At 37.9% G+C, this 12,709-nt stretch overlaps 1 protein-coding gene across 2 annotated transcripts in view; it reads right to left on the reverse strand.

The window, feature by feature from the left end:
* The window catches only part of RASGRF2 (Ras protein specific guanine nucleotide releasing factor 2), a 138,956-nt gene that overhangs the window by 16,642 nt on the left and 109,605 nt on the right, over positions 1 to 12,709 (reverse strand). For both annotated transcript variants that reach the window (XM_032205611.1, XM_032205610.1), the window contains exon 19: positions 1,842 to 1,954. In XM_032205611.1, the coding sequence (XP_032061502.1) occupies positions 1,842 to 1,954 (113 nt within the window). The remainder of the gene's footprint in view (positions 1 to 1,841; positions 1,955 to 12,709) is intronic.

Raw genomic sequence — 12,709 nt, forward strand, 5'->3', positions numbered from 1 at the left:
GAATTTAACTTTTTTCTTTTTCACAAAAGAAACCCTTTAAAATTCTCAGAATTGCCGAAAATTCAGTCTTCATTAAAATAGAAGTATCAGTGGAAATATCAGATTAACTGTGTTTGCTAGCATATACAGTGAGATAAGATACTAAAGTAGTAAGTGTTAAAAGCAAAGTGATGAAAAACAATACCTCACATTTCATAGAACAGCAGTAACAGGATGCAACTGGGGGCAGCTTGCAATTTAAAAATAATTACTAAAGTTGCATTTGTTGATGCAACACTTAATGGAAAATGACTAAATCAAAACTGTACAGAGAAAATTGTAAAAAAAAAATGTATGCTTAAAGGCCTATAAATCTGTTCTATTACTGTGCAAGAAACAATCAATCTACATTTGTTTCAGACTTATTTTCTTAAGAAGCTAAAGGTCTTAAGGCTAACTTTTCCCACTGTGAGCAATCTGACAGAAACTTTGCTATCAGAGGTATTACTAAAACCCGCTACACTGTAACATAACTAATCCTTTTTTGTTCTTCTTGTTATTTCTTCCAAAGAAATATGTGACATTAACTTTAAAAAAAAAAAAAAAAAAAACTTTGAATAACAGCACATACAGTGTAATTAACAAAAAGGCTTATTTCTATGTAGAAACTAAGTAGGATCCTATTAACATGAACTGCTTATATTAAGAGCTTATTTTTGTTTCTTATCCTTTATTTGATATTTTCCCCTCAGGTGAACAACTTCTTCTTATTCTGACATTCCTTTTCATACAAGCATCCAGTGAGGAAACCTGTCAAATGTTCTTAGAAAATTCAGACACATTACATTTATTGCACCCTAGTTGCCTTTCCAGCAGAATACTTACAAAAATACTATGCATGTCACAGCTTCATCTGTGCTTTTCATCACGTCTTGTTTTAAGCACTGCCTGGTCTTTAAATGCATATTTTTCTTCAGTAATATAGCATAACTTACATGGAAATCAGTTACCATAAAACATTCACACTTACTAGAATGAATTATTTTCACTGATAAATGCATGCAAGGCTTTGCTTTTGGAACAACTAGACACTCAATTCTGTAACACCAACTCTAAGTGATAAAGAATTTGAACCCCAAGGTAAATAATTCCAGTTATACGGAAACTTAAAGATCTTTTATTTCATGGCACTAATTACATAATAATTCCTCTCTGTAAGCTACCCAAGGAAGTTAAGACACAGCTGTCAACACAAAGGAAAGTGCAAGCACGGTCTAGTGACTATGTCATGGCACATTAGACTATCAACAGCCTCTCAAGAGCTTAGCAGCATGAAGTGCTCATTACTAAGATAGGAGTTCTTCACGATATTATAGTGAATGGTCTTGTTGCTTTATTGGGCAGCATTTTTTCCCTACCACATAAACACTGAACCAATGGCTGGCAGATTTTTTTTTAAGAGAATTTTCTGAATGAAACTTAAACCATGCTCTGACACTTGATGGATGTCCAGACTAAAAAAGTTACAAGGGAATTTTAAAACATTCCAAATAACAGACATAGCTAAGTTTTCCTTAATCCATTTTGAAGACATCTAAACTTTTTGTTAATTATTCTTTAGTTCCTATTGTGCAATTTTTACTGTATACTTAGCTGTAATCACTACAATTTAACCTGAAAACATGCTATATTTTGCTGCTGGATGAAGTGCTTCAAAGTTGGTCTATTTTACAGCTAATAAAAAACTTCACAATCCTTCAAAATCAAATAATCTGGAGAAAAGCCCTGTGAATTCTATGATACATGTTCTCCTATCTATTTCACATACCACACATAAACAGATTATTTAGAAACGCATTTACCTCAGTATATTTGCAGTAGCCTTCCTTTCTTGTGGTAGAAGGTCGGGGTCTCTTAAAACTTCTTCCAGCAAATTTAACACATTCATTTTCAACTCATTATTTAGCTCAAAATCCTGCAAAGGAAAATAATTTTACTTCCTTTTGTTTTAACAATACTCATCAAGCAATTGAAAAGATAGTTTTTTGAGTTTTGTCTATTCCATCTGGTAAGAAAATATTTAATGAAACTTGGAAAACTGTTGTAGTGAGCAGGCTACATGTGTGGTAACCTGAAAGGCTACTATTTATCTAATTTTCCAACCCTTACTTTGTGGAACTGGGCAAATCACTTAACCTTTTTGCTCTGAATTTAGGAAAACATCTCACCAGTATCCACAATGTGCCTTATCCTCTATTGTCCTGTGATGACTATAAAAGTGGAAAAACAGAAAAGCAGAGAGGACTGCGTAGCAAGGTTGTGTGGTGCAATTGCCTAAAGTAGGAAAATAAAACTAACATTCACATTTTAAAGAAAATGTACAACATTGAAGAGGCTTTTATGGTAGGGTGTAGCTGCATTACCTGAGCTCCACCTAAAAGATAGAAAATAATATAAATTGGCCTAAGAGAGAGGGGATGTCAGGGAAGATACCACTGTCAGGGGAGACACCGTCCCGAGGTCCTCCTGACCCCTGGGATCAGCTGATGGGCTGAGCCTCTCTTCCCCCCCATTGGACACCTCTGTGTGTGATCTGAACACTTGATTGTACTGTGTGTCTCCACAGAAACTTAGAAATCTCTGTAGAGTCTTTGTGCCTCTTAATGCATTAATTTCCAGGCTGTGCACCTGTGTATTTCATGCATGCTAGCTTGCTTTTGCAGACAGTAACTATTTCCAGCAATCCAAAGAACCTGTGTACCTGTTGCTGTAATAAATTGCACTTAACTGCATTGTTCCTAGCCGTGATAGTTCTCATTGAACACGACTAGAGTAAGTGCAGTTATATGTTATTGGTGAATCGTGACCATGGTTGTTCAGTGCTCTGAATCCCACCAGACCCATATCGGTTAATGGGTTACTGGTGAATCTGTGACTGTGATAGTTCAGTACCCTGACTCTGATCAGATCCGTAGCAGTTAATTGGCTATACCCCTTAACGCAACAGGGTGGACACAGGTTTTTTTTTTCCACTATTTTACAGAGTTTTCCTATTTACCTACTTCCCCCTCTGCTATTTCTTCTTCCATAATCCTCTTTTTGGAAAGGTCTGCTTTTTATTTGATGTAGTGGATTATTCAACCTATATAAGCATGATAAATCAGACCAGTGTTCTCTGGTACTGCACTTAAGAGTTCTGGCATTTTAATTATTTCTAAGGCTGACTAATACCTTACACAGGATCACCACTCAAAAACAGAAACAGACAACAATTTATGTTGATACCTGATAGTGGATAAAATCAAATATTAGAACAATGTACAAATTTTAAGGTAGGAACTTAGAGTTAAGTATTGGAGCAGACTCCACGAAGACTTGGATTTAGCTCAAAGCTAGTATTTGGGTAATAAAACTAAACACCAAGTCTTTGCTAATCCAGTGCATCTGTAGGTTTTCCTTCATAACCCACAGCTACTTGCAAGTAAGACTATGTTTGCGGCAAGCCCCTGCTCGTTTCCATGGGAACAGAAGCAGAGCCAGCAATAAAGTTACCAAAACTGGGGAATATTTGGCACCTCTGTACAGGGGCTGTATATTTTATTTTCCCAAAGAACCAGATACCTCCCCTTATGTTGCAATAGACTCCTAAATTGGCAGAATTTCTGGAGCTCTGTCCATCTCCCTGGAAGGGAAAGAGTCAAATGCCTCTAGGGAGAATCATGTCTGGTAGACACACATCATCACACCATCCATCTCGCTTAAGTGGATGCACCATAGTGCACCCGAAGTCACACAGGAAGGTGATGCTTAGTTTAGAAAAGCACTGAAATACTGACACTAGGAGGATACATGTTCATTAAGGACGGGGGTGCCCCAATCATTCTGACAGGGCTTTTTGAGGAAGCTTAGTGTTCAAATTGGCAGCATGAGGTGAGGGATTAGGCTGCCTTCTTGCCCACAAATGCCCTGCTGCTCTTCCTCAGTAAAGACCTGGGCATTCCTCCACTTAAAAGTATCCCCTTTTGAGTTTTCAAAAGTCTCCTCACTTTTACAAGAGCTAATTCACATTCTGAAACCAGCTAGTATTTGTGTATTAGTCCTTCATGATGTTTGTTCATATTGGAAGATTTGTGGTTGTTTTTTGTCTGTTTGGTGGCATTCTTTTTAAAACAAAGTGCAAGTTGCTTCTCAAAATGTAAGGAGAAAACACAATGAAAAAAGGTGGAATTCAAAAGACAATTGGGAAGCTAATCTATTTTTACAGCTGAAGTTAGGGATATACAGAATCCCAAGATGCTAACATGATGAGCAATGGCTAAAAAAAATCTATGGAAATCAATTTCACAATATTTAAATCTTTGTAGAAAGTTTAACCTCGGAATTACAAAACCACACCAAAATACTTAGCTATCAATTCTTTACTTTATAGATAAATATCCGTTATATTTGTATAGAGAGATAACTATCAGATAACTAACAGGTAACTGTTATATGCGTATATTATAGCTACCTCTATTAGGGTCATTATTTTTGAATATATACTTACTTATTACGTAAATATGTCTATTTATACTATTGGTACATACAGACCGAAATATAGATACCAATACGTATAGATATACTGTATATGTGTATGTCATATATCTATATATAATTTTAGAGTACTCGTGACATTCTTCATCTGTTGTTATCACCTGTTAACACGTTTCCCTAATTCTTCAGCTCTTCTGATCTGAAAGTCTCCCATCTTGCCAACAGCAACAAAACGCTGCCACCATCCCTCAGCACAAGGCAGACTGCAGCACCCAGCAGTCCTGGCAGAAGCAAACAGGCTCCCAACTTTTTGCTGAGTAGAAGTGAAGGCTGAGTAAAGCTGCTATACTCACTTACATTTAAATGGCTGCATGTGTCAGAATTTGGACTATCCCAACATTCAAGGAAAATTTTCACTGAAATTTACATATCACAGAAAGAATACAGTCAGACAAGAAGTTCTAAATTTTCCCACATGCATTTTTTGATTTGATAATCCTTCATGAAGGGGTACATACCTCTAGTATATTTTAGAGTCCATATTAACCTAACGATTTCTGGGGTTTATTTAGATTTCTATTTGGCTCAAAAATAAAAATTATTTAAAATTTTGGTGCAAAAATTCAAGTTCTATTTGTAAGTCCATTATTGTCGGTGATGAGAAAAGGTATTTATTTAATATATACAGTACAAAATCACTTATGAAATGTGCAAATATAGAAAAAATGACAGCAGATTAGTTAAGTGAGAAAGCTGCCCTGGAGTCACCTGGAATAAGAATATGATGTATGAAGTTCTTCACTGATCAAAAGCATTGTACACGAGGTTCAGCACCATTTATCAAAGTTTCCAGCAGTAGAGCAGTGTGGCAACAGGGGGAAATTTATTCATTTTGCTGACACCCACCTGCATTATGAAAGCAAAAGCCTCCTGTCCTGGTTTGGTTAGGACAGATAATTTTCTTCGTAGTAGCTGGTATAATGTTATCTTTGAAATTTTTGATGAAAGTGGTGCTGATAACACACACGCGTTTTTATTGTTGCAGAGCAGTGCTTTCATTAAGCCAAGAATTTTCCATCTCCTCACACTGTCCTGCGAGCAAGGAGGCTGGGGGTGCAGCAGGAGCTGGGAGGGGACAGAAGCAGGACAGACGACCCCAACTGGCCATGAATGCTGAAAGCGATGCTGATAACACACCCATGTTTTAATTGCTGCTTAGTGGGGTAAAAAACACAACACCTCCTTTACAGCTACAGAGCTAAGTTAGTAAGATTATATTTCAAGCAGATTCACAGCCAGCCTGTTGATGGGTACCATCCACTGGACTGGACAGTACTGTTCTCTTTAGAAAGTGCTTGCACATTCTCTCGCCAGGAGGAGCTCAAAAAGCTGTTCTGCAGTATGAGCAGTGTTTCAGAAGCAACCTATCCAGCTGAGTCAAAAATTAAAAAATAATAAAATAAAATAAAATAAAATAAAATAAAATAAAATAAAATAAAATAAAATAAAATAAAATAAAATAAAATAAAATAAAATAAAATAAAATAAAATAAAATAAAATAAAATAAAATAAAATAAAATAAAATAAAGGGGATGATGGATTTGGAATCACTGCACAACAAGACAGACTGCAATGATGGCAGCAGAAAGTGAGAAAAACAGAACTTAGCGGAGCCAACGAGGTTCAACAACAAATTTACTGTAGTAAATCTGTACTACAGGTGATTATACAGAGAATGTAATTTTCAAGTTTTGTAATAGGTTCAGTGAAACCCCCAAACATTTTCTGCTCCTCTTTCTTTAAATTTTCCTCAGTGAGAGGAAACATTCTTCATTTAAACAAGGTGAGGAAACTTGAATAACCCCAGGCAAACAAAAGGGAGCTAAAACCTGAGAACTTAATTTATTTGGAAAATATTTTGAGTATTTCAGTCATAAGGACTACAAAGGATACCAGGAAGGCGGGAATGCAGGAGCAAGAAAGGGGAGGGGACAGAACTGTATATGGAGGCATCATGAAGAAAGTCTAAAGGGAACAATTTCACAGAATAATATTATCCAACTGCAGTGTAACTCTACATCCAAACTGTAAAGATAATTTAAGTTCAGCTTGCAAAATAGACCCAAGACTTCAACTTCTTGGGCATCTGTTTACAAGGCATTAAAAATAAATAAATAAAAGGCAGATTGGCTTCAGAAGCCTATGATTGCCACGTGAAGAGAAGGAGGAGGAGTACAAGTTGTCAGGATAATTGTAATTCTACACCCTCATGACAGTCTTTGCTGAATAGATTTGGACTAATTGTATTAGTTTCTCACTACTTTTTTATTCTGATTTTCTGTTACATAACATTACGCCCTGAGAAGTCGCATGAGAAGTTCTCCCAGGAGATCTGCAGGTACACCTGGCTCACCAGGACGTGCCAGCTGCCCAAGCATCACACCTAAAGTGTACAGGACTCTGTGATAATCAGAGACGGACAGAAAACTCTAATCCGCTCACCAAGAATGCCTCCCAAGCTGGAAGCCTTTTTACATGCAGGGAAGAAAAAAAACCTGACTGCTTTCCAATTCAGATTTCCAATGCTGGCACATACAACCCATGGTGTTTCCACAGACTCTCCCAGACGTAGTTGATATTCACACTATGAGCAAGAAAATCAATGCACTGAAATCTTTTCCCTGCCACTTCTCTTCATCCTGTGAATAGCTATATGGTTAGGATCTTTCAGTCCGTAAGTGACAAACAAGAGAAACTGAGGAGAGATGTGTTTGAAGGAAATGGGGAAAGCAGAAAAGACAAACATGTAGAAAGAAAAGAAGTGGTCACATTTCTAAAATGCAAGATGAATTAACCAGAGAGGTACCAAATAAGAAGAAATGTCAGTGAGGACAGGAATTATATATTACAGTGAGACTATTGTACTATGGCTGTACAATGGGAAAATTTTGAGAGGCATCTGGAAGAGAAAAAGCTCCGGTGGAGAGGAAGGAGGAATTAATTACTGAAGGGAGAAGTAAAACATAATGAAGGATTAAAAATACCAGATGTGAAAGAGAGAGGAAACTACATGTACAGCTGAAGTCAAGGTTTGGATGCCTCTAAGAGTACTCACACAATGTGGAGATACTGCGTGCAGACTCAATGTCCTCTGCCCCCATTTCCAGCAGCAAGCTGAAAATAGCAGATGGGCACAGACATTGAGAAAGACCAGCACTGCTGCTGGCTATAACTGATTACTTTAAAGTGACGGGCTAATGATAAAACCCTGCTGGGAGCCCAGTACTGGAGATGACCAGGAGGGGAGAGAGATCTATGGAAAGACTGTTTACAATGAAATTGGTATATTTTCAAATAGATGGATTTTGCCTTACGATTTTAATATATCTGCTCTTATGCCAAAGTGTAAACAGATCGTCACTTCAATGACATCAGTGGAATAACTCTTAATCTTCTATACAGAAGATCACATTCTATCACAGTTTACTGGAATTACTCCAGTGATGCAGTCCTCTACAACGGTATTTCATTTTCCAGCGTAAAAGCACAAATACTGCATACAGTTGTGCTACAGGAGATTTTCATATCTTCACTTCCAACAAAACATTTATACATTTGGAAAATAAAAAGATAAAAGATATTAAAATTGGCTTTCAAGAAAAATTCATCCCTGAACTACTCCTAGTTTATTTCAGAAAGCAATCAAAGGACTGCACCTTCGTCTTCTACTTAGTTTCAAGTGCAAAGAAACAACCGTCATTTGGGGAAGAGTGCCAGTCCTGATTCCATGGTATCAGTGCTAGCCTGTCACTCCAGATTGAACACAATTAGTACCAAAGTACAAGCTATGTTAAAAGCATGGCTGAGTAATTCTCAGTGCATACAATAAAAACCTTTCATTATCCAAGCACTGTGTAACTTGGTAGTATGAAGAAACCTTGCAAGAATAATCTAGCTACGAGGTATTGTCAGATTAAAGTATTCAGGACTGCTGGGAAATATGACATCTCTGCCTCTAAGTTCTAGGACTTAGTACATGTAAGAGCTTTGCAGGAAGACCTCAGTGAGGAAGGATCTGTCAGGCTCCAGCACAAGCACGAGCAGTGTACCTCTAATTAGCCTGACTGACTGCAAGCCTGGCTACCATTCTGAGGGTGACTCATGCTCTCTAAAGGGTCATGGAAAATCAAACCTTTACGCTTCTGCTACATTTGGACAGACCATAGCAACAATTAAGTACATTGCTACTGAATATGCATGTATATTCTGCACATGGAGGAAACTGACGCAAACTTTCTTTACTGAGTGACCAACAGTGACCAACAGGTTTGCTTATGGTTCCCTTGCTCTGCCTCACCCTGTGGCAACCTTGTTGTTTCTTCAATCCACAATCTGTATTTTTACATGTCTTTATTTCAGGAAGAACCTCAGAAATTGCTGTTTAAAAACAGAGGTCTCAGGCCCTAAGGGTTTGTTTGATATGTAACTAGAATACAGAATATTGTACAGAAATCATTGTGTAAGTGTGATTTGTTCACATTTCTACAGTAAGCTCAGCTTTGCCAGGCATCATACTCGTTACTTTATGCATTTAAACACAAGCCAAGTGGGGCTCATATGAATAACTTTTCATGTTATTTTTTGGTTCCGATATACAAAAGGGCATTGGCCAAATCACATGCAAAGATATACTAAAACCATTGGTGCCTAACTAGAATCATCTTTCTTGGACAATTTTCTGTACACAGACACCTTCCTTCCATCATCCCCAAATGATATCTGCAACTGTATTTGTAAAACCTTCTTTTGAAAACCCTTCACAGTTTAGTTGGCGTGAACAAGAAAATGACTTGCAGGAGGTTATTTCACAGTTGGAGCAAGACAGGAGTCAGGCACCAAAATCATGACCTATATACTCAAAATTCAAGTCTTGGTCTGGTCCCCAGATCTTGTGGTAGCTTCATAACTCACTGACACCGTCTGGCAGCCATAGAGTTTGTAAGGGAGTTAAGATTTTCCAATTCATTCCAGCTGAGATCTTCAAGAGGCCAATGAGAGCAAGCACCCAGCTGTCACTCAAAACCGGGAAGCATGGAGAAGCCAGCCTCTCTTTCCTCATCAGCAGATGTGAAGCCTTTCTCTTTGGACAAGCTCCATTTCAATCTGCTTGTCACAGAAGCAGAAACACTTCATTTTGTATCTTCAAGTGTTTAGATAAAGGACAAGAAAGGACTGTTAAGGAAAACAAGGCTGCAAGACCTCACCAGGATAATGAAAATCATACAAGGAATTTCTCCTCTTTTTTTCCCTTCCTACTTTTCCATCTCTGGCAGGAGTCAGTGGGAGTTTTATCCTCAAAAGCCCTTTCCATTCTCATCAAAGCTGTCTTCAGAATGACTGTCTGCCTCAGCATTTGTGTTTTCATTGTTTACAACAGGAGAATCCTACGCTGTTCCTCTCAGTTACATTTTAAAAACAAAATGCAAACATGAACATTCTGCTGTTATTTTGGGCAAAAAGAAAGCTTTGTTGGCCTGTAGGTGTTTGAATTAAAAAGAGAAGAACGGGGAAAAAGGGGAGGTGATGAGAATGAAAAGAACAAAATGTAAATAAAAAATCTAGAAAACCTAAATAATCCATCATTCATACACATAATAAAAAGAAAAATAGCAATATGGGTTTGATTCCTCTTGCTCAGTGTGGTAAAAACAAAAAGTATGTGTCACATTATGCGAGAATGTTTTTTCCAAATTTTTATCTGTGCCTTGGGAGCTCCTAGAGACATTAATTAGTTCTTTCTGCCCTTCTGAAAGAGCTGCAAAATTGGCATCACTATATATTTACTCAGATTTTAAGTGAGGCTCCTACAGTGAATGACCCAGGTTTTACAAATAATGAATCCTTTTTCTAAGCATTATTTAGTATGATTTCAGGATAACACAACCGCTTTATGAAAGCATATCCTCTCTAAATAAGCTGAATTGTTAATTTTAATGATTTTGTTTTCTGCCCACAGACATGTTTTCATATTAAACACTGTCCATGCTCAGATAAATTTTTAAAAGCACATGCTTAAAAAAAAAATCAACCTAAATTATCCATAACTGTGGTTTTGACACAGTTGCAAGATACTGTAGAAAGCTAATTCATTCCACAGCCCAGCAAATGAAACATTTCCAAGACCCATCCACGGACTGGATAGAGGAAAGTGAGGAAACACAAAGCTTTGAACCATTTGTTTGGACAGTATCTCTGTCCTTTGGTCCACTAACCCTGACCCATGTTATTATGCTCTAGAGAGTAGCAGACTGCAGTAAGCCAAAGGGATCCAGAGGGAGGGATGGAGGGTAGGGGATGAGTAAGTGGGATGATATATGTAAGTACACTTTAGACAGATGGTTGTACATTACTATCTTTACATTATACACATTTCTGAACATAGGTTGTATACTCTTATGGGACAGTACAGCATCTTATGTGCACATTGCACCGCAACACTATCAGTCAGTACAATAATTTAGGCAGACAGATAACTTGCAAATAGGTTACTGTTATTGGTGGATCAGAGAGCACCAGAACTGAGATGCTGTTATGCTGCAAAGCTAGTCACATGCTGCAACAATAAACATGTCTGCAGCAGCATTTAGCACCTTCAAAGAAAAATTAAACAAAGCCCCACAATTTACCCATCTAATGTTTTTTCCATCTTTTTATCAAACTAATGAGGAAAGGGCACTTTGGCAGAGAAAAGTCTGGCAAAGTAGATCATCTTTTCCAGCAGCACAGACTAGTAATGATGACAAGGACCTAGGCACATCACAGGGAGAAGTCTATAGGGAAGTAGGAGAAACTTCTCCTCCAGAGGACAGAAATTGTATATTTGATGTTTGCAACAAGAGCAAGTTCAAAGCCAAGCAGAAAGAAAATGGTATCAGCAAAACATATTGAATTACAGGTTTATCTTTGAAAATCACAACTTTTGCCAACCTCTTCTTCTTTTAAGAAAATAAAACCTGCCCTTGATTGCTGATGAAGGTGAAGGATGTCTTAAATGCACTAAGTAGCCAGAGAATGATGCAAATACCTTAAAATGTGATAACGTTTTTGGATGATCTGTTGTTCCCATAGAATTTTAGTACTGACATTGTTTCATTATTTTGTAAATCTAATAAGCATTTCTTCAGCACATACTAGCAGCTAAGAGTCCTCTGGCTTGCAGTTTGTGTTATTGTAGAAAGAGGCTCTGAGCTACTGCTCTCCCAGGACTATACATCTTTACAGCCAACATTTCATACTATTTGTCCAGAAAATAATTCTTCACTTGTCTTCCTTAAAGCAGTCCTGACCATGTATTTTTGTGGCAGAAACTAGTCAGTCATTTCTCTTTTCTTTAGGTCTTGTGTCCTTCATCTACCTCTAGTCTCTCAAGTAAACAACAAAAAAAGGTGATTACATGCTCCATTGCTGTAGCATTCATTACTTTATATGCAAAAGCCCCCACATTTTAAAATATTTGCTCTATTGTAATATTGGATTAAGAGAGCTAGGAAATTAATATCTGACAGCTTTGCCATGGTAAAAATAAAAGACAGTGAGTGACTGCAGAGACAAACAATAGCTTCCATTTTGACAATGCAGTGTTGAACTTTTACCCATTGCCATAGTTCTCTTAACCGTAGTTTTCAAAGAATACTAGTTGTGTAACATTCTGCAATACATGCAAAGATACTCCGCCTGATTGCCAGGACTTCTCAAATGATGAAGAGATACTTGAGGCTTCGCAACTCCATCAGCCAGTTCCCTCAGGACCCTGGGATGCATGGCATTGGGCCCCATAGACTTGTACTTCATCTTCATGAGGTGCTCACGAACCTGCTCTTCACTTACAGTGGGAGGGACTTTGCTCCCCCAGCCCCTGCTTAGAGGTTCAGGGAAACAAGGGCTGTGGGATGTCTGACTGGCAGTGAAGACTGAGGCAAAGAACCTCATGAGTTCCTCAGTCTTTGCCGTGTCTGTCATTATCAGTTCTCCCTTCTCATTTATCAGAGAGTGAACAATCTACTTGGCCTGTCTTTTCTGGCCAATGTACCAGCAGAATCCCTTGTTACTTCTTGCTTCCCTTGCCATGCTCAGTTACGTCTGTGCCTTGGCTTTCCTGATCCCATTCCTACACCTCTGAATGGCATCCTCATACTC

The sequence above is a fragment of the Aythya fuligula genome, chromosome Z (assembly GCF_009819795.1).
Source record: "Aythya fuligula isolate bAytFul2 chromosome Z, bAytFul2.pri, whole genome shotgun sequence".
Classification (NCBI taxonomy): domain Eukaryota; kingdom Metazoa; phylum Chordata; class Aves; order Anseriformes; family Anatidae; genus Aythya; species Aythya fuligula.